Genomic DNA, 26246 nt, shown 5'->3' with positions numbered 1-26246 from the left:
AGAATCCCAAAACACAAACAATTTCTGTATCACAGCAACATCAGCCTGGGAGGGAGATTTCAGCTGTCAGGGGCTTCAGGAGGAGCTGAGCACAGGAAAGCACTGCTGGCACTTGACAAATGTAGAGGACTGGGAAGGGGCAGGTGAGGAAGGCTGGCTTCTCTGACTTCTGGAACTGAAGAATCAGGATAAAGAGAGATGAAATGTGTTCTACCAACTGTAGCAGTCAGAGAAGACAGCATGGATGACTTAGCTGTCTCTCACCTAAAGCTTACAAGAAATTTCCAAAGCATGGATGATGGCAACACCATTCTTTACACTTCACTGCTTTCTTAAATCTGAGTGTATTTCCTAATCTTTTGCTTAAAGCCCTTGTTGTGTGATGGGCTGGTGTCTAGGAGATGCAGCCCGGCACTGCACAGCTCCCTGCAGGAACACTTCCCAGGAGACAGCTCTTTGCTGAGGGAGCCAAACTGAACATGTTGGTCACTTCTCTGCACACACAGATCCATGCTGGCCTAACATGGCCTCCAAACCCTCAGCCTTCCCTAGGCTTAATCTCAGCAGAATCCTTAAACCACTTTAACTGGTTTAAACTGGTGTGTTTCCAGAATCCTTGCCAGTATAACTGGTTTAAACTGGTGTGTTTCCTTGGTAGAAGAGCCTTTATTCCAAATAGGGAATAATCGCATTCTGAGTCAAGCACAGACTTTTTTGCACAGTTGGAAAACACCTATTCCTAAAAGAATAGTTTCATTTTGTATATTATCCAAAAAGTGCACTGAATTTGGCAACGTTTGAACCATGCTGGTAATTTCCATCATTTCCCAGAATTTACAATTGGGAATTCAGACCAGCTGAATAAGGAAGAATAAAAAAAGTGCTGTAAATAAAGACCATCTCTCCCTAGGCCTTTGTAAACTCTGTCCATTCCTGCAGGCTGACTCAGTCTAGCAGCTTTCTGTGCCTTGCAGGCTCACAACCAAATCTATGATCTCTGTCTTCTGAATTTCCTAAGAGGAAAGAAAAATCTTTTGCATTAGATTGTGTTGCAGGGTTAAGGAGTGGGACAGAGTTAACTTCCTACATAACAACACATATGATAACAAGTTTTAGATTTGTGACTAAACCAGCGTAGGCAGAACGCAAACGTTTTTGCTTTGGGTGAACAGTGCCTGCACAGCCTGTTTTCTACACTGTCCCCCAGCAGGCAGGCTAGGAGTGGGGGAGAGGCTGGGAGGGTACTTGGGTGAGAGCTGACCCAAACTGGACAATTCCAAATGATATAATGCTTGCTCAGCACTGAAAGCTGGGAAGAAGAAGAAGAGGGTCAGGGCTTTGACTTCTACAGAAGCCATTTCTCAGAGACTGGGTGAGCACCAGGCTTGCTTGGGAGAGATGGTGAGTGGCCTTTGCATCACTTGGGATTTCTTCTTCTTTACTTCACTCATTAAACTGCTCTGTTACCTCAGCCCTCCAGAGTACCCATCTGATTGTCTAATTCTCTCCCACTGGGGCAGGAGGAGGGAGTGGCTGTGAAGGCACTTTGCTGCTGGCTGGGGTCACTCACCACAAGGCAATAGCTCTGTGAGGTGAGGGCACCCTCCTTGCAGAGGGGTGCACCTGCCTTGCAGGACAGCAGTTGCAATGGTAGATAGCAAGCAAGGATAAGCAATCAGCCTTGGGCAAAAGGAGGAAGATTACTGGGGAAAAAAAATTTCATCTGACATGCATGGAGTGCTTCAAAGTTTAATTTCCTTTGACTATTTCTGTCCCAAAACATAGACAGACTGTGCACCTCCTCTCAGCATTTCCATGCTGCTGTGCAGACAGCACAGAGCACTTCACATCAGCATCACCCTCACCATCCCAGCACTGACATAATGTAACCTCTCCAACAAGACAGAAGAGCAGCAAGGGTTCACTGTGGCTCTTTTCAGAGCAGAAACAGCTTGGCCATGCTCCAGTGCTTCATGTTTCAAAGCCCGATGCTGCAACATCCCCGAGTTTGTCCATGTCAGCCAGGCAGGTCCATCAGACTCACAGGGCAGTGCTGCCTCCTTTGCTGGTAACACCTGCCAGCAAACCATTCTGCCAAAGAATGGAAGTATTATGGCTGTGTCCATTTTTATTTTTTTTTAATGAGGAGGACAGGTCATCATTCCCTTTAAGTTCCTGCTTGTGACACTAACATATTGGGGATGGGAGATTGAGCACATCTATTCCAGGACTGTTTCCCAAGTGGAAAACACAGCCTTCCTTGCTTAGAACAGCTTTCTCTGCAGTGGGGTGGACAGAGCCCAGATTGCTGTGTGTGGCTTTGACAGCACTTTAGGCCACTGTTCCCTGTAACTTGGTGCTTTGGACCTTCCAGCTGTTTCAGCTATGGTAGGGACCAGAGTATTCAGAGGATCCTACTCCTTGCTGAAGAGCATGCCAGCATCTAGGGAAAACACTGCAAGAATAAACAAACTGGTGCCTGTCCCAGGCTGTATATGGCAACAAACCAAGATGGATAAAGACTTGTCAGATCTGCTATTATGAAATAAGCAAGAGAAGGACTGAGACAAGGAACAGAAAGCCAAAATCTGGGGTTTTTTTTGCAAGAAATATGAATTGTTATTTTAGCAAAGCCTCCCTGTTGATACAGAATTGCATTCAGGAGCCTCCTGCCACATACAAAGGGCCCTGTTTTGCTTCAGAACTATTGCTGCTCTTCATGGTAGCTCTACAGAGTCAAGAGCTGCAAATAAGGTACTCCCTTCTGACACCTGAAATCCCCACAGGGAAATGCTCACAACAGAGGAACTATGGATTTGTGGCAGCCACATTCACAGCAACTTCAGGGAAGGGATGTAGGGTTGTTAGGGCTAGCAGCGTTGAGTGTACAGTTCCCTTGCTGTTAACAAAGCATCTTCTTTCTGTGGACCAGCCCCTGACAACCCTCAGAGACCTCCTGGCCTCAAGCAGCATTAAACTCAATACTAGCAAGGCTGGGGACTGGCTCAATCCATCAAACTAATCGAAGCCTTGTTTTGCCCTCTGTAGCCTGCTCTCCAAGGCAATTATGCCTCTTTCAACTCTGAAACTCAATTCAAACCCTGGCAAAAAGTGAGGGTTTTTCCCAATACATTGTATTTCTAAAAATTTATTGAAAAAAGCAGATTAAGACATAAATACTGGGATGGTAGTGAACTCACTGGCTACTAAACCCACCAGTCTATATAGGTTAAGTGAAGCTGCAAACACCTTAGACACAGAAACTACCAGATCATTATTTCCCCATATAGCAAAAAGTTAAGCATGAGGCTTCTCTAGGTTACATATTCATGGAACTACTTAAAATAAATTAGGTCTGCAAGCCCCTCTGTAGCTTGTCTGTAGACTAGCAATGTGGCTGACAATGCTCCTTAGCAGCCTACATAGAGAAATAAAGGAAAAGTACGTCATGCTTGAAATAAAGAATAAAATCCAACTGTGGATCTCATGCTGTTGTAACCTCCAGCAACAGGAGTGGTCCTGCTTCTGAGGATCAAAGGATGCACAGCAGCAGGTGCCTTGCACACCCTTCCTTCTGGAAAGCTGGTCCCATTCAGCAGCACCAAGCCAGCCAGTTCCCTCTGCTGCATTGTGTATTTCCTACTGAGAGTGAGGAACCCACCACCAGCTGAGCTCCCCATTGTAAGTAATTGTGAGTAAACAGGCACCTCAAGTTTGGTCATGTTAGTTTTACCTTGTTTGCTTGACCAGATGGCAGCAGAAAATTCCAATTCTCAAATTTTCTAAAGGAATAAAAAAATCCTGAGAGCATGCCTCTGCTTCATTTACTCCCAAATTCTGTATTTCCAAGCTTTCAGTGCTGTATTCTAGTACCCCCCATCAAGAGTGGCTCGTCCGGAGAGGCAGCAGCTCTTTCTTACCTGTGGTTCCCAACACATTTGATGCCTCTTTCTCCTGCTGGTATGTCTAACCCCAGATGGGAGCAGAGCACCAACATGCAAACCTCCATCTGCCTTTTTGAAGACTCAGTTCAGACCAGACAACTTCAAAGTATCCCAGACATTCAGTCTCAAGCATCAGCAGACTCTTAACATGATTCATGCCTTTTGAATCAGCCCCAAGTCACTGGTTTCAAAACCTAAGGGCAACAGCTACCTCAGCTCCTGCTGCTGGAAGACACTTTTAAAAAAGAATATGGGAGCTGAATCAGGAACCTCTGAAACAAAAGCCAGGAAGAGGAAGAGGAAAGTAGCAAATCTGCAGTCTTGTCGTTCAGGCCCAGTGGGAGGCATCACACACACTCACAGATGGGCTGTACTGGTACCAGCCACTTGGCCTCTCCAGTTTGCTCCTTTTATGAAGGAAGTCAGGCTGAGACGTAACCTAAAGAGCTTTTAAATCCTTCTCTCTTGTATTTAAAGGTTCAGACTTCCCAGGGAATTTTTTTTTTAACATACACATTTTGTGCTAGTCTGTAGTAGCATGCTTATGCTTGTACAAATTCACATACTTAGTACTGAAGTCACTGGATTAAATAAAAAGCAGCCCTGGAAGTAACAGCTGGTAGCCAGAGCTCCTATTTACTCTCCATGGCTGAGCTGAATGTTGTACCAGGGGTGTACCAGTGTCCCATCTCTTCACAGACTTTGGCATTCAATGGCACAATTTGCACAAGGAGTGAAATCTAAGGGGAAACAGCAACATCCCCCAAATATAATCTCCATCTTAAGAGTTTTAAGGGTTAAAACCTCCATGCTGGGAGCTGATTACAGTTCTCTCCAAAGAACTATTGAAGAAGTGGGCACTACTTTCGCACATGTCCAGCTGTGGCTTCGAGTACAGGGAGAGGCTGTGCTTTGTAAGTGTTTCAGTAATGACAGGTTACAGGCACATTAGGAGCAGCACACCATGGTGCACTTTTCAGGCAATTTAATATGGAATAAAAACCCAGATCAAGGACCTAGAAAAAGGCTTCATACAAAAAAAGCAGATCTCAAGCTGCTTGGCTGTGAAAAGATGGAGGTAATGTATAATATCTAAATTCCACCTCTGAATCCAGACAGGAAAATGCACCATGGCTCCCCATCTCAGCTGTATGGCAGATTTCCAATGGGAGAAAACGTGCACTTGTGAGCAAGGAAAAACCCATTAGTCTTAAAAGAATCCCTGCAGCCCCACTCCAGGCAGGACACAGCAATGAATGCAGCAACCCCACCCTGCTGGAGTCCCTGGGAACTTGAGCAGACAGACTGGAAGGGACTCCAAGCCATGCAAGCACTGTGAGGCTCTGGCAGACAGCTCAGACAAAGGGGCCCAAATGCCACACTGCTCTGGAGTCTCCCCAGGGCTGGGCATAACATCTCTGCTACTGTTAGCTCCCAATTTACCATCAACCTAGAGATACTCAAAAGCTAATAAAAACATCAAGCTCTAATGAGATAAAGTCAAGTCACTTTGCTTGCTGAGGTTTAGAATTTTCAATTTTGAGTGGCACTAAGTCAAAATGCCTTTTAAGTACCTTTAAAAAACTAGGAGAAATATTAAAAATAAGGGGAATTGAAGTGGGGTTTTTTGTTGTGGTTTTTTAGGGGTTTTTTGTTTGTTTTGTTGCTTTTTTTTCCCCTAAGATAATAGGGCATCGTTACTAAAGTTGAAAGCATTTACTGGCACTTTGGTAACTGCTTAAAATAGAAACACTTCTTCAGTATTTCCTCAGGAAGGCTGAAGTTAGGCTCCATGGTTTAAAGAAATATTATATTCCTGCATCACTATCAACTACCTGAATTGGAATATATCAGGATGGTTTTGTCTGATCTATTTCAACAGACATCCTGCAGCCCTTACTATACATCTGTTAGGAGACAAGCAATGCAAGACCAGTTATTAACTTTGAGAGGATTATTTACAGACTGTTACTTCATGTTTAATATACAATAAATCCACAGATGTGCAAATCCAGAGAAATTCCCACAGTGAAACCTTGAAACGAGCAAACAGAAGTTTCAGTATTTTATTAAAATAGCATATTCAACCACTGTAACCAATAATACATTAACTTTATTCCCAGAGTACGCACAACACAGTAGTGATTCAAAATATCCTTATCCATGGTAATCAATGAAAATATCTCAAATTCAAGTGTACAACTAAAACTAAACTTTTGAAAAAATCTCTCCTTTAAAGAATACATAAAGCTCTCATACAGAATTCTTTTAAACTCTTCTATATGCAGATGTCAGTGTCTCTCACCTGACAATACCACTAGTTTTTTTCTTATGCATAGCAGAACATCTCATATTTTATAGTACCCATTTTATAAATAAATTGGCATTTTTCATCCCATTTGTGTTTATCATCAGCTTCACAAAGAAACCAGTAAATAAAACTGTCAAGGACAGTCACAACAAAATGATCTCACATCAAGATATAAAACTTGGAAGATACTAAAAGATGCTTCTACTCTATTTTACATAAAAAGACAGATTTAAAAAGTGCAAGGCAAGATTTGCAGGGAAAGGGAATATTTATGTTATTTTTAGGCACATCCACTTCTTTAAAGCAAGCTTCAGAATGAAATTCCAGTTCCTTCTTCATGATACCTGTTTTAAAGTCTCTCTCTCAAAAAAAAAAAAAAAAATTAAAAAAAAATTACATCCGTCAAATGTCAAGCAGGGAATTTCCTGTCCAACTAATAGTCTTCAGTTATGTCTTGTTCTTCCTTTTTTCATCCTTGCAGGTTTTGGTTTGGGAATATACTGATTGTTTGCCTGATACTCAAGTTCTTTACGGAAGTAATGAATTGCTTTATTCAAACCTTCTTCCAATGGGACCTGTTCCCAAAAGTGAGGAGAGAATTATATCACCCTAGGTTCACATCAGCTCATTTCACAACAGAATCTTTTATAAAACAGCTATCACAAGGGAGCCAGGGAATCTCACTCTTAGCCAATCTAAGTATTAACAGCACCACATGCTGGTTACATCTCCTCACTGCTGATGCAGCTCAGCTTTTAAACACCACATGTATTTTCTGACATAAGTAGAAAAACCCAACAAATTTAAATCTCACACATGCTTATGATGGGTCCGTTTAGTATCAAAACAGACATGCATAATTCTACTTTCAGTTCCTAATGCATTGAAAGAGACAAACACCCAGCATTTAAGCCCCTTCTGTTTGTAAGGATTAAAGATCATCTTTCGCAGCATGGTATAAAGCTGGCATCCAGTATCTCATTTGATATTCTTAAATCCTATACAAATAATTGTAATCCTACAAATTGCAGTGCTTAAATACAGGCATAGAATATGGAGACAGGAACAACAGAGGAGTTGTTTTCTCAGGAGCCATATGCTCTGACATGCTTGCTGACACCATCATCAGTACAGGAAGATAAAAACAGCAGCACAGAAACTGCTTGCCTTGCTGTACCAACTCTGTACTGCTACTTCAGAACAAGTTTTCTTACTGCCTGTGCCAAACACAGAAGGCCAGAAATACAAAAGTTAAACCTTCTGTGTTTGCAACAGTTTGCTATCACCCTTGTGCTGTCAGACATGATCTATCAATATCAGTTGCCTCCGTGAATCCTTTCAGAAGGATCTTGATCTTTTTCTGTTATTAGGCTTACATTTACTAGGTAGGTTCACATGTTTCCTGGAATGATTTTTGTCTGCAAATTTAAAGAAGGGTACAAACCATTGTGCTAGTTAGAATGGGGAGCTGGCTATGAAAGCCACACTTTTTCTGGGAATTAGACAGATCTTACATCTCCAAGCAAACCAACTCCTATTGCCAGCAACAGGAATGAGAATTGCAGCAATATCAGCAAACCCATTAGCTATGGGCTTGGTAATGTAACTATGTACCATACACTTCAAATGATTCATTGGGCTTACAGAAAGGTAATAATCTCATAATGATTTCATAATATGCAAGTGAAAAAGTTAAAATGTTAAAACTGTTCTGGAGATGGCATTAGGCAGATATTCCAGTAAGGGAAATCTACTGTTATCATGTGGCCCCTCCTCAGCCCCCTCTGCCTCCTGGTGTTTTACCACACAGCAGCAATAATTAATCTGTACATACCACAGGTTCCCAGCCAAGCAGTAACTTGGCTTTTCTGATGTCAGGTTTTCGTTTCTGAGGATCATCCTGTGCTTCTGAGAGAAACTGGATTTCACTCCCACTGCCTATTAAACAAGACACTGTGATTTATCACCTGCAATTCGCTATGCTTTGCATTTATATCTTTTCTACCAACTGGAGCAGCAGGTCTTTCTGCAGCTCTCTGCTTCATAATTCAATCACTGAAATGCTTTGCACAGACACAGGTGCACTGCATGCAGCAACTGGGTGATCCACCTGTCCCAAAGCAACATGGGTTCACAAAGCACTTCACAAAGATTTCAGCATGGATTCACAAAAATCAAGTTACACTCACAGACCAGTCTATTAACCTTCTATGAGGAAATAACTGTTTCAGTAGAGAAGGACAGAGCAGTGGATATCACCTGCTTTGACTTCAGTGATGCTTTTGATCCCATAACACCCTCACTGAGTGCTGGATGAGCAGTGAGGAGAACTGAAAACTGCATGGCCAGGCCCAGAGGATGGTGATTATTTAGAGACTGGTAATTCAGGCTATACCCCAAGGGTCAACATTGGATCAATACTGAATTGCTGATAAACCAGAGCACTGTGCTGCCATCCAGAGCTCAAGAAAGGCAGCTGGAGAAAGGGCTCACAGGAACCTCATGAAATTCAACGAGTTCAAAGTTCTGAGTCTTGGGAAGTACAGGCTGGGGGCCAACCAGCTGTAATACAGCTTGGCAGGAAAAGACTGAGGGTCCTGGTGGGTATCTTTGATATCTTTGGGCTGCAGAAGTGCTGCCAGCAGGACAAGGGAGATCAGCTTTCCCACTAATCAGCACTGATGAGATCCATATGGAGAACTGGGTGCAGTTCTAGGCTCCCCAGTACAAGAGAGACCAGGACATACAGAGCGAGTGCAACAAAGGGGACATGGTGATGATGAAAAGACTGGAATATGAGGAGAGGCTGAAAGACCTGGGGCCCTTCAATCTGGAGAAGAAAAGGCTATGGGGAATTTAACCCATGTGTATAAATACCAGATGGGGGGATTAAGACAAGAAAGCCAGGCTCCTTCCAGTGGTGCCCAGTGACAGAATCAGAGACAGTGGGCACAAACTGGAACACATATGGCCCAAGGAGGATGTGGAGTCTCTGCCCTTGGAGATACTTAAAAGCCATCTGCACATGGTCCTGGGCCACTGCTGGTTGTAGGTTGCCCTGCCTGACCTGAGGAGTTGGACCAAGTGACCTCCAGAGGTCTTTTCCAACCTCAATCATTCCGTGATTGTTAGCACTTTGGCATTACAAAAGGGCATCAGTTTCTTTTTGCCCATAGTCTCCAGTCTGATTTAAATAACCAAGCACCTGCCTTTCCTCAGAACAACACACAGAAAGAGGCCAATTCTTCTACCCAAATCTAGCAAATAGTTTACATGCCATTTTAGAACTAAACTGCCTCCCTGAGTGGACTGGAACACATCAAGTTGTTTGTGAACAGACAAACAGAGGTGACAATTAATCCATGTGTCTGATGGGTTTGGTGCTGTGATTTTTACATTTCCTTCCCTGATCTGTGAATTCACAAAAATTTTCCAGAGGGAACAGTCTTTTATTAGAAACAACACATGCATCAGCTTCTGCATTATATGTCTGAACTCATCTTTTTCAGATCTGTCAGAAGCACTTCTGGAATGTACAGACTAAAAGCCCTTGGCTAATGGCAGCAGGATGTTTCATCTCATTAGGGAGCCACACTAGAAGACGAAGCACAACCATTTCCTTCCATTCTTGAGAGCTCTGATTTGCTACAGGTGTCAGAGCTAGAAGGAGGAGGAAGCCACAGTGTTTTCTTCCCAGGTGCTGTCAACCCTTTCAAGAATCACTGTCAGAAACAGTGAAAAGAACAGAGGAAGACTGTTGCCACAGCATGAGGTTTTTAACCGTAGTTGAAGGACCACTGCCTGCACAACTGTGAAGAACCACCTTCCTGAAGTATCTCTATTGCAGCTAAGATATTTCATTTTCACTCACATATTTTACATTTCATTTTTGTATTGTCCTTGTGCTAAAACAAACCTAGAAAACTGTCTAACATTATAAAAATTAATGGGTATAGATTGCATAGATACACAGAAAATGTATTCATTTTACCCGTCATGCAATAGTTTACAGACAATTGGGATGATTTGGATTATCTTATTAATATTTAATGATATGATTAAATGCCTTTGATAAAATTATTAAGAAATCCAAAGACTAATTAAATTATCTACATATTACACACACTAATCGAGTAATAATTATCTAATGACAATAAGTACTTCATAAACTTTACAAAGAATTAATAATCGCACTCACCAACAAGCTTTTTAATTAACTGGGCAAACTCTAGGATAGTGTGCTCTTCTGGATTTCCCTACAAATACAAGAGACACTCATTTCAATAACAATTAAACACCTTACAACGCGCTAGACGTGGTTCCAACAGGGGCAGGTTAAACTCTGAGAAAGCTAAACTTCAAGCTTTATTCTACTTTGTTGGAAAAAAAAAAAAAACAACTTTAACAAGTTCCTTACTCATTAGAAAATTTGTCCTCCATTATATTCCTGTTGCTAATTCAGCATATGTAGGGAGGTGCTGTTCCCTGCTTCCCCCCTGCCCCCAAAAAAAAGAGCTGGCAATCACAGTAAAGGCCTATGTCACTGAGCAGCCCACAGCCACATCATTTGGAAATCTGGATTCAAGGACCGTGCCCAGTTGAGGTATCATGAAGAAGTATGCCAAGTTCTTGGTTCATCCAAAGTTAGGAACACAGGCTCATTTAGCTGCCAACAATTGCTTCTGAATCTACTACAGCTTACATATCAATATGTAAGGGCTATTTGCTTTCCTATACAATATTCCTTTTCTTTATTTTAATCAACTTGCACATAATTTCCCGATCAATATTTCACAATCAAATACTGAACCTTTCTTCTACCATTAGCTCCCCTTCATCAGACTCAATTCCCTCCATCCCCAGCTTTCCTTGTTTCAAAACTCTTCTTTACCACATCTTGTTTGACCAAAAGCTGAGCACTTAAGATACATATAGATTTAAATACTAAGTTTTCTGAAGACAAAGAATGTGATAGAGTTTAAACATATCAGCATTTGTATAGAAACACAGAAATTAATTCATGGCCACAGGAGAAAAGGAAAATCTAGTGAACTGCCCTGCAGAGTTGAGTATCTGATTTGGCAAAAGTATACACAAGAAATTACCTGGGATATGCATCCTTTTTCTATTCTTAAATCCACCACTAAGAATAAGGTGACAACAAACTGGACAGAACAAAAATCTTACTAGACAAGTTAACTTCCAAGCATTTTAAACAATATTAGAGAACTATACCACAAAATTCTATCACATTTTCCTTGAATCCAGGGTAGTATGAAATTATTTCTAATTATCTAGAGCTAAGTATTCCTTCAGTGCTTTTTTTTCCCACTAAAATCAGTTTTCAGTCATTTTCTTTGTGGACCTTGCATGTGTGCCCCACATATTTTTTCCCTTCGTGATCTAATTACATACATCTTCTTCCTAAAACAAATTAAAAACTCCAGCAACTTTATCCTGTTCTTGGAAATGTAAGATCTCAATATCCAGGGGCCCAGTCTTCTTATTTATAAAGAGAATGGGAGAATACATTCTTCATAATGGAAAGACCTTTTTTTTTTCCATTTATTTTTTTCTAGAAATCAGTATCAGTGACAAGGAGGAAAACAGAGGTGGTGTTAACCAGTGTGCTGTAACTCAGGAGAGTGGAGCACTCATACTCACCAAGTTGACAGGACTGCTGACGTTGCTGTTCATCAATGCCACCAAACCGTTCACAAGATCACTGTAAAAGAGGGAAGAACAGATTGGGGCTATTTCCACTTCTCTATAAATAATATTCTTGATCTAAAAAGAGAGCTGACTCCTAAGAGCTCCAGTAAAGCAGATCAGGCAGCTGAGGAATGCTGAAATCAGATTTATATGGGTGCATGTTTTCTTGAGTGTTTGTATTAAAAAATGATTAATATTTCCTTTTCTCTCCAGTATCCAAACATATCTGGAGGCTGATTTCCAATGAATTTCAAATAGAATAGAGTAAGTTGTAATGCAGAGGCACATAATACTACCACCTGCTTTGCAGCCTGCTGCTTGAATTGTCTTCTCATTTTCAAAATTTCTTAAACCAAGTTTGTTGAAAACCAGTATTTTGGTGTTACTTTCCCTCAGCAATATAACCCAAAGTTATTTTGGATTATTAGCCACAGATGTAGCACCCTGGCCCTAGACATAGAAATCCATATCCTTTTCATTATGACTTATAATCAAGAAAGGAATGGGTACTTTGACCTGATGGGGCTTCTTTAAAATCTACTACCACTGATACTACCTTCAGCAAAGGGAAAGAATATTTCCAAGCCAAGAATGCTTACAACAACCCAGAAGTTCAGCATGGGTTTTTTTAAGTTTTTGTTTTTTTGGGTTTTTTTTTGTGCACAGTCTGCACACCAACTACAGCAGTCCTAAGGACACGAGGTGGCAGCATTGCATTAAAATGCAAGGAGTGACAAACTGTTCAGGACTAAAAACTTGTCTGCTACTGGCTGTCTCTGGAAAGAAAGAGCATGTTAGTATCTCAAGTAAAATTCTAAACCAATTAATGTTTTTCTCCTTGATATTTTTAAAAATTTCTATGTCTCCCTTCTGAAAGTAAAGCTGGATCCTAAGAGTTCCAGTAAAGCAGATTGGGCAGCTGAGGAATGCTGAAATCAGATTTCAATGGGTGCATGGTTTTTTGAGCGCTTGTATTAAAAAATTATTTTAAAAGTTCAACAAATGCACATGCATACAAAGTTGACCAGGCTAAGTGACCAGGTTAAGTAAATTATCAGCCAGAACAAACAAGGCTTACCTCACATACTGGAAGGCTCTTGTCTGAGTTCCAGGTCCATAGACCTAAAACCACAAGAAAAATAGGGAAATTAATAAATACAGAAGCCCTCTTTAGCCCAATTATCTTCTCCTAACCATTCTAGAAAACTGCCTCAAGAAGAAACACTTGAGACACAAGCTCAATGTTACAGGAATGGAAAAAAATGTTCTTGCAGAGCCTTTGGTGAAGTATCATTTCACTGAAGGTTGTCTTCCTCTTGGATCTGTCTCCAGTAAACATATCCCAAGGCATTTCGTTAACCAGACCTCTGCATGAAGAAAACCTTCTCAGGGGTGTAGGACAGAGTGATGCTTTGTCCTCTCCTGGAACACTGGAAGAAGGTACAGCCTGCACTCACAGCCAGAAAAGAGTCCCAAACATTTAAAGCAAACTTCAGACTATTAAGATGTGGTTATGATGAGCCGTTTTGATTTGCACATTAACAACAGACAACTTCAAAGAGACCACAAAATGTTAGTGGTCGCTAAAAAAATTGTTGAGAAAAAGCACTGTGTTTAAAGCAATCAGGACATAAAAAATCAAAAATCATGTGGCTCTAAATATTACTATCTAGGGAAATGGGAAGCAAAGTAATTTCTAGATGCTACAACTCATAAAGTCATACAGATTTGTATCAAAACTTTAGAGGGGAAAAAAAGGAAGTTTCCTCAGGTTACATGCTGGTATTTTGGAGCAAGACACTGAAGTTCAAACAGACATTGATGTATACTTGAGATGTACAGAATGGTGTTTGATACCATTATTTTTTTTACAGTTTAACCTAGTGCAGTACTAAAGTCTCTAGAACATGAATACTTACATTCTGAAAGCTATTAGTAGGCACATTTAAGAGGTGAAAACATTTCAGTTTAACTGGGGACACACACATTTTGCCATCAACCTGCTGCAACAGAAAGGCTTTTGGAAGGACAGAAAAGAAAGCATGTTTGTTTTCCTCAAGGACAGAAAGGGCAGTACAATGTACACAGGCCATCTGTTACTTGGTAAGCCTTGTGCTCTCCAAGGCTGATTCAGAGCCCAAAAGAATTCCAATTTCAGCACACATTGGGTAAGATCAGAGGTCTAAGAGTTTATCCAAAAACTGATTCAGATAGGAACACACCAGGAGCACAACATCAGCCTGATGGACTCCCAGACAAACAGGAAGCAGATTTATGTATTTATGTAGAGCTTCCTGCATTTAGCTTAACTTATAGCACGTGGGATAAGTTTTACACAACTAAGTATTGTACATGATTTTTGCAAGGTCACCCATGTGGTTATCTTTCCCACATCATGCAATGGCTGGAAAATACAATAGAGATTCTATCTTTCAGTTTCTCTTAATAAATCTTCCTTTACAATAACAAAACAACAATCGTCATGTTTGCACAGGCCACAATTTCTACAGCTCAGTGACACTGTTCTCTCAAGAGATTATTTTCCCCATTTAAACAAGTACTCTGAACTGAGAGACCAAATACATAGCATTTCTAAAGAAATCAACACACTTGGTATTCTTGTCAGCCAAATTCTGTGATGATGTAAAAGTGATTTTTTTTTTTTTTAGGTCTCAGTCATTGCTTATTGCTGATAATTAATTTTATTTGACCTGGTCAGCTAAAGAACTCTCCTACTTCTTTTCTCAGATTCATCAAATTACATTTGATGTAATTTTCAACATCAAACAGTTATTTCCTACAGAACAGTGATGTTGGGTAGAAGATTCTGTTTTAAACCCCTATTACAATAATATTCTTGCTGAAGTTTAGTCAGCATGACAATGATTGGATTTTGTTTATATTTCCAATATAAAGAATGCTGAAATGTTTGTGCAAATTGCAAATTTCCACTGGTAGCCTTGTTTCTTTCTGGGAAAGAGCAACCCCATTGACAGAGCACATCTTCAGACATGTACTTCCTTACATTTAGGTTTGGTATACTGGAAAACTACATTTTGGAGGAGGGGAACATCAATATTGTCTAAAATCTGTCCTCATTTGCAACAAATCAAGACAAGATATAAAGGTGAATTGTTCTTCATATCACCAGGAGGTCATCACTTACTGTTAGTGGTTCTCCCTGCAGAGCTTGTAGGATAAAATTACTGACAACTCTTCCATCATTCATATGCATTCGAGGACCAAAGGTATTGAATATTCTGGCAACCCTCACTTCAACTCCTTCCTGTAGCCAAAGAAAAAAGAATTGTTACTTCCTTAATAAAAGCATCTATCTACCCTGAAAAAAAGCTTTTTAAGAATCTCTCCTTCAGCTTTAACATGCATTACTTTCTAATAATGAAACACTTCAAATCTCTCCTCAGCCCTCCTGAAAAATGTAGTGCACACACCAAGGTAATTTATACTAGTTGTCAGTATTTGTAGTGCAAATCTAAATCAGTGCTAGAACAGCTCATGATTTTAGCACATGCATTTTCTTCCATTAAGAACTTTTAAGATTTTCCAATAATACCCTTCCAATAACAACTTATTTCACCTGGGACTTAGCTACTTTCTTTGCACATAAAAGTGAAGTCTCACAATCAGCAGATATAGTACCAAGACCACATTTCCACAGATTACAGAAGTCCATACTTTAGAAAAGCTGAGCATGTCAGAAGTATCTTTTACAAGGGCCATAAAGTGGTTTTGTAACTACAGCCCTAATATTTTCTAGTGCCCTTCTTATTAGGCTATGTAAATACATGCATTACAATCAAAGTCTTCAATGGTGTAATTTTTATCAAGAAACATTTTTGTAATTTCCAGAAGTTCTTTCTACAGAAAGCATTTTAACAGATAGAGACTGCAGACTGAAGTAATCTCTCTTGAGATATTTTGACTGACATGTTCATTTGGACAAGCCACAGTTTATGATAAAGCCTACAAGAAGGATGTTTGGCCCTTGTGAGCTAAAATAGGATACTGCTGAGCTCAGAGCAATATGGTATACTGTAAGCAGATAGATGCTACCATCTGAAAGTGACAGTCACAAGGTAGGGAGGAAGGTATCAACCTCAATACAGGCCTATGTATCCTCTTCATATTACCAAGTCCTCCCACCTCCCAGAAAAAGACATCCTTGTATCAGTTACTGGAAAAAAATTGTCTGAAGCAAACTGTGTGCTCTGATTCAACTGAAGTCACAACCACAGTGGTCTGGAGTTGCAAACATTCCTTCCATAACCATTCCTTCAGAGGATACACAGAACATCTTGTATTTTCCGTGTATTTTACTAAGGCTTAGACCAACACTTGCTCTTGTCTTGGAAGAGGATGTATGTGGAAGAAGTGTATTGTCAGCACATCCATGGCTGAAAGCTGCAGCTCACACACACTTCACCCAGAAGAGATCTGGAAACACATTTTTCTTGGAAATAAATGTAGCTTCACCTACAAGAGACACTTGCAGGAAAATGTGACCTTCTCTCTTAGGTCTCCAAGTGACTCCTAAACCTCAAAGATGTTTTGTGAAAGCAGTAGAACTAGCTTTTTACAGGTGAGAGACAGGCAAAAGGGACATTCAATACATCAACTACTACTTGGTGTTGAGAAATCAGAAACACCAAGTAGTACAGGTAAAGCCCAACACTTCCCAGTGTGGAGAAAGTCAAACAACATTTAATTCCATTTAACTACAAGTAAGATTTCATTTGTCATGATCAAGCCTTGTTTGCACAATTGCAACTAAATGGTAAACTAACAGTAACAAGGGAGGTAACTATTGTGCCACAGGAAAAGATACACAGTCTTTGTCCAACAAGCTTGTATCCACAACAGAGGCAAAAAAAGAACCTCACAACATCCACTGGGTCCTTCCTGCTGAAAGAGACTCTGGAAAAAGCAGAAGTCTCTTCCCATGCAAAATGCATCAGCTGGGACCATACTCTTTATTTCTTGCTAGCTAAAAAAGTACAGCAGTGTAACATTTCAAATGTATACTTCCAGCAGCACATTACAGAACGATTCCCAAAGCCTTCACAGCATTTGGAAATACATACTTTTATAGAGCTGCTCCTTTGTTTTACCTAGCACTTTATCTTAAGAAGGCCACTGACTCCTTCAGGAACAGGTTGTATTTCCCATGGGCTTTCCAGATACTGCCATTAACAACAAGTGCAGAAAATAAGGCACTTGGAAGCTATTATTCAAGATAAAAATAACTCATTCAACAATGCTGACCAAAAAGCCTTTCTTGCACAGCACAAGCTACAGCAGCAGCCTTGTTTTCCAGTATTGGCTGGAAACTAGCAAGGGATCTAGAAAAGAAAAACAACACATTCTCTGTAGGCACTTACCCATAGTAACAATGAACTCATTATTTCTTCTCCCTTTTATTTATTCTCCTCACCCCACTGTAATGTTGTCTTCTAAAATGAGTAACCTTTTATAGTATCATTTAGCAAAGCTTTTCCCTGCAGCTAACTGCTTTGAAAAATCTATTTTCTATGCAGCTAATTTTTCATTTGCCCCTTTAAAACTGGAATCTGTCTCCTAAAAACAAACTCTTCCACAGACAAAGAGATTTTGGAGTAATTTAAAAATTGTCATAATGCTGCTTTTGCTGTTTCATGAACATCTCATTTGAAGTGATCCTTTTTATATGCTGAGTAACTCTACTCCTTTTTGTATGAACTCTGTCTTAGCTATGTCCTGTTACTCCGAATATTATCAATAACATGTAGTAATGACTGACTACCTCTACCATATTCCCACTATCAAAGTCAATTACTTTCCCAGGTTTGCAGCAGTAAGTCATGTACAATATTTTATTACATCCTAGAGAAAGAAAAATACCCCTCTTTGGCTCATATTTATACTACTAAACATAAGAGAGCTTGAGATTTATCCCTAATGCTGAGACAAAATGCTATCAACTGCCTCCTGCCCTCACAGTTTAAGACAATGTCTTCCCACAGCAGATTGATCAGAAAGAAAATTCCTTGAGCAATCCAAAAAAGAGCCTGAGAGCAAGATCATAAAATGCAGGATTGTGGACTAGCAGAACACTTCAGCTCACTCTATTATTTATCAGTATGAATTTCTTCACAGAGACTGTGCCTGTACAGATGAAAAGAAACAGTAAAGAAGCAGAAAAGGTTGTTATTGCTTACAGAGATACCTCCTCTGAATAAGTACTCAAGACTATTCTATAGCTGTCAGTTAAAATGTAATATTAATTATGCAGTCTCCCATGCAAAACAAAGCTGTCCATGGTTTCCAGCATGAGTCTTTGCCAGTGATTTATGTTTTAGAGATCCCAGGTCCAGAAACTATCAAGGGTATCAAGGATGCTATAATAACTCCATAACTTAAAAAGACATATTTTAATTTTATAAGCTTTTTAAGAACAGGCATTTTCTTGTGTTGACTGTCTTAGAAAATAGATTAATACAATTCAAATACCAAGTTTCTTTTAACCAAAAAAATTTGAATATGACATGTTGTGGCCATAATTCACAAGGATATCAGGCAAGTTTCTCCTATTAATTACCAGTGCCTCCTTCCTTGTAAAGTCTGTGGATCTATCTAAACAGCAAGTATGAGCCAGACCTCCCTGCATAAAAGAAAAAGCTATAAATGTCTGCTCTCCAGCAGACAACTGGAATTAAAAAGAATCCGCTGGAGAAGTCCAGACAGTAGCAGGGGTATCACTGTGACCTGACAAAAATCTTTACCAGTATCTCAGCCAAAATTACTTAGATTGTTGTCAGCATTCCTTGCTCTAATAGTCCCTTTCTTACTGATTCATATTCTTTCCCATGTATTTCACAGATCATTAACACTCAAAATTGTTCCCAAACCTCTAAATTGCAATCACAGCAGAATTACTAGCACTGTGTACACTGGATCCATCTATGATGTGTTTAAGCTACAATACTCTACAGTGAGGCTGGGTCCAAGGAATTTTATTTGTATGTGCTGTCAATTGTATTAAAAAATGCCATTAACACTCTACTAATAGATTTTTAGAATTATTTTGCAGAAACAGTGATGCTGAGATCTGAACTACATAAACACTAAAGCTCCTAAACAAGCTAGGAAGGATAGCCTAAATCATCTGACTCTATACTTTGGGCATAATGCAGGTCCCTGAACACAGCCTACAATTTTACAGTTGAAATGTTATGCTTATAGTTCAACACTTCAGCTATTCTAAGGCAATTCCAAAACTATCACTTAATGTGATAGTTGTATCACAACCAAGCCCATTTCTTACCACCAAAGCTTTCAGAGTCACATAGTTGGTAAGAAAAAATGGATGAAGTAAGTGGAAGGAGAATAAAAATTCTCCTGTAACATTCCCTAGTGACTTGAAGTATTTCTTCAGCTCTGGAGAATTTCCTTGTAGGTCACTAGTATAAGAGAAGAGAGAAATCTAGTTCACAAAACACCCTTAAATGCACAGCACTTTAACTGGTATGTATTTTTACTTACAACACACCTAAGCAGATGATGCAAATCCCTGCTGTGAAGGTAGTATCAGATTCTAGTCAGTATTTAAATTAATCCAGAGTATTGGCACAAACACTAATACTAAGATTTCCAGGTAGCTCCAGAATGTCAAATACAATTTTTTTTAAGGTTGCACAGATAATTGAATGGCAAGTCCTCAATGAAGCACAAAATTCACATTGCAATAGTGTGTGCTGAAACTCCCCCTCGCCACTTTTTCAGGTCATAATGTCAAGAAATTATTAATTCACAGGGTCAAAATAAGTGAACAAAACAACATCACTAGCAGAAAAGAACACACTAAAAATGCCTTGGTCAGGACAAGCTATTGAGGAACTCTGACAACAGCAAATAGTCAACTTTGACTAGATTCAAAAACCATTCTGATTCAAACAGGCTGTCTGAAATATAATGCAGAAGGTTAGTTTTACTTCACATTTTTTGGAAACACTATTATGTATTTAAGGTATCTAGGAATGTGCATGATGATGGAAATCTTTTTAAGAAATGACCAAAAAATGCAAAATAACTTTGTCTGTTTCTTATTTTAATTGAAGCTGAGAGATTCTGGAAATATTTTAGCTTGAAATACTGCAAATCCTAACTGTTTGGGGCTAATTCACTCCTGCTGAAAATCATTTTAAAAGCACAATGCTTATCTACATAGAGGAAATCAGACCTTTTCAAAAGGTAAGGTTTCTTCCACTAGTAACACCATATCACCTAAACACTGCTCACCCCCTCTCTTTTCCCCACACCAGCTCAACAGTGTTTTAGAATATAGCTGAACTTAGGACAAGCTTGGGGAGACTTCACTAACGCATAACAAAGTACAAGAAATATGTCACAGAACTGCCTCTAGGACAGACAGGCCATTTGCATAATGAGTTTTTACTTAATGTACATGTGCACTGCAGTTCCACCTTATAAACCTTTCCCATTTATTGTAAATCCTGCATAAAATCTCTGAGATGCTATCACGACTCACTCTGTGGTTTTAAGATATAGCCCATGATTTTAAAAATTACCTACTCATGCCCTTCTAAAAGAATACTGCAAAAAATGCAACACCCTAGAGCATGAGAATTTCTCATAAAAACTGTAATCTTCAACTGCAAATGGGTTTCCAGACTGACAAGGAATATTCTGCTACAGTGAAATACTGGAGACGTCATCCTGAACAAGAGCAGTATCGCCATGTTGGACCTTAAATGATTTAAAAGAGAACAAAGGAGACAGAACCTCTGCCTTCACTGTCTGGTAGAAGAGATGAGACAAAATTACTACTCTATACTAAAATACCATCTCTGAAAGTCTTACCACTTCAGCTTGATTCTGTTTTCAAGGTTTATAAAGTACTTAGAATTTTCTAATTTAAAGGTTTAAAATTCTATATAATACACTATGTGTGATTTATACTTTTTTATATTAAGGCTGCAAACAAGAAATACTGATACCATTTTCTTTAGTGTGCCATATTTGCTAATTGAATAGTCTCCTAAAGCTTAGATGAACCTCAATTAAGCAAGATTTACTTACAGGTAAACAGTCAATGCTACATTAGTTAATGATGAGTTTCTACTTACTGGTTAGGAAACACAAGAAAACTGGCATGTATAATTTCTGAAACATATTTTAAATTGCATTTTTATCCTCATGTTACTGTCTTTGAAAACAGGCATTACACAGCTAGATATTCATTAGGGTCTGTAGTTTATACCTACATAATTTTAAGACATTTCAAAAGTGCTTAAAATACATTGCTTCTATGTAAGTACTCATTAAAGACCTTTCCCATTCTTATCTGTATATTCTCATTTTGATTATTCTCCTTCAACATTACACATTTATCAGTAATGGCTTGATTCAATCCCATTGACTTTTAAGCACACTAAGGTCACCTCAGTTTAATCTGTCTAAAAACTATTTACCATACTGAAAGACATATTATACCTATTAAGAACACTAAAGTACATTTTCCATAAGAAGACTGCTCATCTGAAAACACACAACAGATGGGAGCAATAAAACCTTCCCATTAAAGAAAACAGATTTTGCAACAACATGGTAAGTACTCCTACTTAAGACATTCTCTTTGCCCTCCTCCCCCTAAATACACATATTCCAGTCTTGCCATACATTTGGACTTCAGTAATTACAGAAAAAACACCGAGTCTGGTACAAGTTTAATACCTGCTTCATGTATGCATAGCACATGGTCTCAGCAACCCGCTTCCCTTCATCATAGCAGGCTCTTGGACCTATTGGATTCACATGCCCCCAGTAATCCTCATTTTGAGGGTGAACTTCAGGATCTATGGGGGAAAAAAAAAACACCTTAGATTATGGTATATCAAAAGATGACTATATGTGATGAAACTTTCAGTAGAGCATTTGTGTTATACAAGCCAGCACATCTCTCTCTGAATTCTGCACTTTAGAAAATCTTACGTTTTAACACAATTTCTTTAAAATACAATCACTGGAAACATGAAAACAGCAGAGGCAGAAGATGAAAGACTAGTAAAATAACTGAGTACAAGCAAACAACAGCCAGCAACTGCTTTCCCTAAAAGAGTGTGTGAACAGAGGGTCAACGGCTCAAGGGCATGAACACAACTTTTACCTAATGTGCTTCAGAGGAAAGATTACAGGTTATGTAGGCAGCAGTTACGTAAGAGGCATTATAGGTTATGTAGGAAAGTAAAACATATTCAAATTTCATAAAATAGGAAACAAGGAAAGGAAAATAGAGACAATAGAGATGTACTGCGTTTCTTACTGAGGTAAGAGTGATGCACCACAAAATACTTACATTTCTTCTATTTTACCCTAAGCATTTTTACTAGCTATGACTGGGCACAATCAGGTTAGACAATCCTTTGGTTTGATCCAGCATAGAAGTTCTTGATTATAAAAAAACAATCAAACAACAATCACCTAGGAACCTTACTAGTGTGTGCTTTATATGCTTGAAAAATTACAAACTATTGGTTAAATTTCCCCCTCTGTTGTCTTTAGAATAGTATAATTTCTACTGGGTTTGAAGTTTGCATACATTACTACAGAACTTCCTAGTGCTGAGAGCTAATTTTTTGAAAAAACCTTGACAGTCAGCTCTGATTAAACGTTCCAGATTTTATGCTGTTCAGACATGATTATGGATGAATTTGTGCCATATGACAGCACAGAGCAATGGTAAATGCACACAAGTTCTACATGATTAAAAATTCACAACAATCTTAAAAAGGCCTGAAAAGATGCTGTGGGAGAAGAGATACTCCAGAAGGGAGATTGTTCAATTGCAGAAGAGTCCTTGGAGCTATCATTTTTCTCTGTAGAGCATGACCATAGATAATCTAAGGCTTGGGAGGCAGTAGGAACGCTGCACATGCTCAGGCCGCTTTGGCTGGCCAATCATCTTAGTGATCTCTTGCTTGGACATTTACTTTCCATCTTCTGAAGTTGCTCCACCAAAAGTGTACACCTGGAGCTGTGTTCTTTGTCCTTCCTCACTTCTTGCTCACAAAGCTTTGTATCTTGTACCTTTGACCATGTTTTGTTTACTCGTTTGTTCTTCTCAGCTGAGACTCAAACTACTCCCACTGAGCAGGGTACTGTGCCTGTGTATCTCCACTAATCTTTCAACACTGCTATTATCAATTATGCACTAGTTCAGAACAGAAGGAAGTTCATCTAGCAGGCACAGGGTCTGTTAAAGACCCTAGGAAGTACTAAAGATTCTTGCTGCATCCAGTCACCATTCTATCCATCATTCTTTCACTCCTTCACTTCTAACAGCAAGAGGAAGATGGAGAGCATTCCCAAATATTACATTTAAGATACACCACAAGAACCTGCATGCACAACCAGTATTTCCTTTAGCTTGGGGGTTACGTCCTTTGTCTCTTAGACAACAGGGCAATTGCTAAATCTTAACAATACAATTCCTATGTGATGGGAAAAAGATATGCATATTTACTATTGAAATCTTTCTTCTCAGGTTTTCATTATGGCATCTGGACTTTGAGTACAACACTCAATTTCCCCACAAGCCCTTTGGAAAAAGAGACGTAAAGGACACGGGAAAGATATGGACAACACTGCAAGTCTCCTGCCACCACTCTTGATTAAATACATAAAGCAAGCACTGTAAATGCCCTTCTCACATTTTAAACTGTAAGAAGAACATCTCCTAAAAAAGCAAGCTAAGACAGTGATGAAAATCTATCATACACCAAAGATGTGTAAATACATAGTCATATCTGAAGAGCTCTAAATACTGTTTCATTCTTACCTCCATAAACCTCTGACGTAGAGGCCAGCAGCAGCCGTGCTCCAACACGTTTAGCTAAACCTAGATTTTGGGCAAAAGGGAAAGAAGAACATAATTAGAGCAAGTGCAAGAATCTTTCACTCATGCTAGCTGCCTTAGTGTGATCCTGTTTTACATGTTTTTAAAGACAATTTGATCTCTTTCAGTAGGCAAATTTAGTTGTAAACCACATCCATAGCTCCCACTTCCAAACTAGAAAACTTAAGAAATAGCAGAGCAGCATCTACATGGGATGTGTTTGCTTCTGAGACTAGCAGTTGCACTGAATCAAGATCCAAAAACTTAATCTATTACAATCTAAATAAAGGCCAGGGAAGCATTCCACTTAGGAAATCAGCATCTTGAAACAACACAGTATATTATGATTATCAAATCCTTCCTTACATAGATTAAAGACAAGCCATGTAAAGAAACTTACACAGAATAACATGTTGTAGACAAAAATCAGTAATTTCTCCTTTATTATGCCATTTTAAACTGCTTGGATCATCCTACCCATCACTTGAGATTATCCTCCAGTCCATTTCAATGGCTTTCTGGTCTTCAAGTTCGCACGGCAAATCAAACAAATCTCTCACCTCTGTCATTCAATAGCTTCTGAATCACTTGATTCTCTGAACTGTACTCTCTAGAGTATCACTCAAATAAGAAACTCAGCTATGCTAATGCCCAGGAGTTTTTCTGACTCAACAATTCTTAGGATCACTGACATTCAGATCAGCCTGCATCATACCAAATGGCAGAAAGATGGGAGGAAAAAGTAGTGAAGTCTTGAGGCCTTCTTTTCACTGACCCATTCCCAGCATCAAAACTAGCAGACAAAGCTGAAATCATGACCTTCTAATTATCCAGCATGATGCTTGACATTAAACACTCTTTCAGAATTTGCTAGCAATCATGAACACAACTGTACTATAAAAATCCCATGCTCTTAATTGTTCCTATTACTTCTGTAATTACAGCACACTCCATAGCCAACTTTCAGGCACAAAGTTCTTGTCCTTTGACAGCCATGTTATAAGTGTTCATTTGCAGATATATTTAAAGGAAAACAAAAGTCTTCAAAGAGGGTAAAAATACCCCTAATCTTATTATGTGTAAAGAAACAACTTTTTAAAATGTGCAACTCATTTGCATCCTCCCATCTCCCCAGCAATTCTGTCAGGATTATATGATGTCTAAACAAGTTAAGTAATAAAAAAAAAAATCCACTTACCCAGCATGTTTAATGTCCCAATAGTGTTGGTCTTCAATGTTTTTATAGGATTATACATGTAATTAGGAGGAGAAGCAGGAGATGCTAAATGATAGATCTGGTCCACTACAGAAAAACAGAGGGGAAAGCATTATTATTTGCCCAAATAAGATATTAAATGAGAAAGAACTGAAGTCAAGAAATAAGTATTCCTTTATGCACTTCCTAGCACTGGAACCCAGCACTTCCTGTATTGCTACCTACAGATGATATGTACACAAACCTGTTGTAACTCTAAGAAAAACTTAATTTTTAGTAAAACAACACCTAGAGCATAATGTAATATATCGACATTGTTGACATGGATATATATGTCTGTGTTGGTGTTCACACTTTTCCACTTATAAAAAATTTAGCTGAGAAGTTCCAAAATGTTTAGAAGCTGCAAAAGTATTTGTAACATTCTGTTATCCTCAAGTTTTTAAGCAGCTACAAACTTCAGGGTATCTTTCTAAAATACACTGTGAAGCAAAAATGATAGAAACATTTTTTCAATATGAGGAGAAACTTTTTGGGAAAAATAAATACTGTATTTTTATTTTTACATCATCTGTCAATGAAACATTAATCAGCTTTGTATTATTTATATATTAAATATACATAGCAAGATACAAGCATGCAACTTCTGTCTTTTTTTCCCCTGCTACTTTTGTCACATATATGCAATGCAACTTTGGATAATAGAGTATTTTAGCTTTAATTAAAAAATAAACACACAAATCAAAACCCAATACAGAGATTTTGACACACTCCTCCACTCCCTGTTATGAAATACAATTAACCAAAGAACTAGTTGAAATTCATTGTCTGAATTGATTGAAGGTTGGAGGTATTAGAAACAAAAGACTGTTGGAAACAAATTTGTTAAATTACAATAAAAACAAAGCAATGAAAACTAGATTCAGTGTCATAGGCAGTATCTGATATTCAAAAGCTCAACCTGCAAGCCTTTCATAACATGACTGTTGTAAATTTGTTAATGTCTTTCTGTCTTCTATGTATCTTGAATCACAGCAAGCCAGAACTATCTTAAAAAAACCACCCTTGGATAAGCAACTGCAAAAGTAAAAATTAAACATAAACTCAAATGAGATGTTTAAGGAAGAACAAATCCTCTACACCAAGGACATT

General features: G+C 38.9%; 1 protein-coding gene across 1 annotated transcript in view; it reads right to left on the bottom strand.

The window, feature by feature from the left end:
* Window positions 1-5996: 5996 nt before the first annotated feature.
* Window positions 5997-26246, bottom strand: part of UXS1 (UDP-glucuronate decarboxylase 1) — a 54797-nt gene continuing 34547 nt past the window's right edge. The window contains exons 7-15 of the mRNA XM_036386246.2: window positions 25077-25181; window positions 23822-23881; window positions 21718-21839; window positions 15134-15253; window positions 13046-13089; window positions 11920-11980; window positions 10454-10511; window positions 8090-8193; window positions 5997-6830 (exon numbers count right to left, since the gene is read on the bottom strand). Coding sequence (XP_036242139.1) covers window positions 6699-6830; window positions 8090-8193; window positions 10454-10511; window positions 11920-11980; window positions 13046-13089; window positions 15134-15253; window positions 21718-21839; window positions 23822-23881; window positions 25077-25181 — 806 coding nt within the window. The 3' untranslated portion in view covers window positions 5997-6698. The remainder of the gene's footprint in view (window positions 6831-8089; window positions 8194-10453; window positions 10512-11919; window positions 11981-13045; window positions 13090-15133; window positions 15254-21717; window positions 21840-23821; window positions 23882-25076; window positions 25182-26246) is intronic.

This window comes from Molothrus ater, chromosome 2, assembly GCF_012460135.2.
Source record: "Molothrus ater isolate BHLD 08-10-18 breed brown headed cowbird chromosome 2, BPBGC_Mater_1.1, whole genome shotgun sequence".
Taxonomy (NCBI): Eukaryota; Metazoa; Chordata; class Aves; order Passeriformes; family Icteridae; genus Molothrus; species Molothrus ater.
The sequence above is the reverse complement of the archived record's forward strand: the minus strand, read 5'-3'. Positions and strand labels throughout refer to the sequence as shown.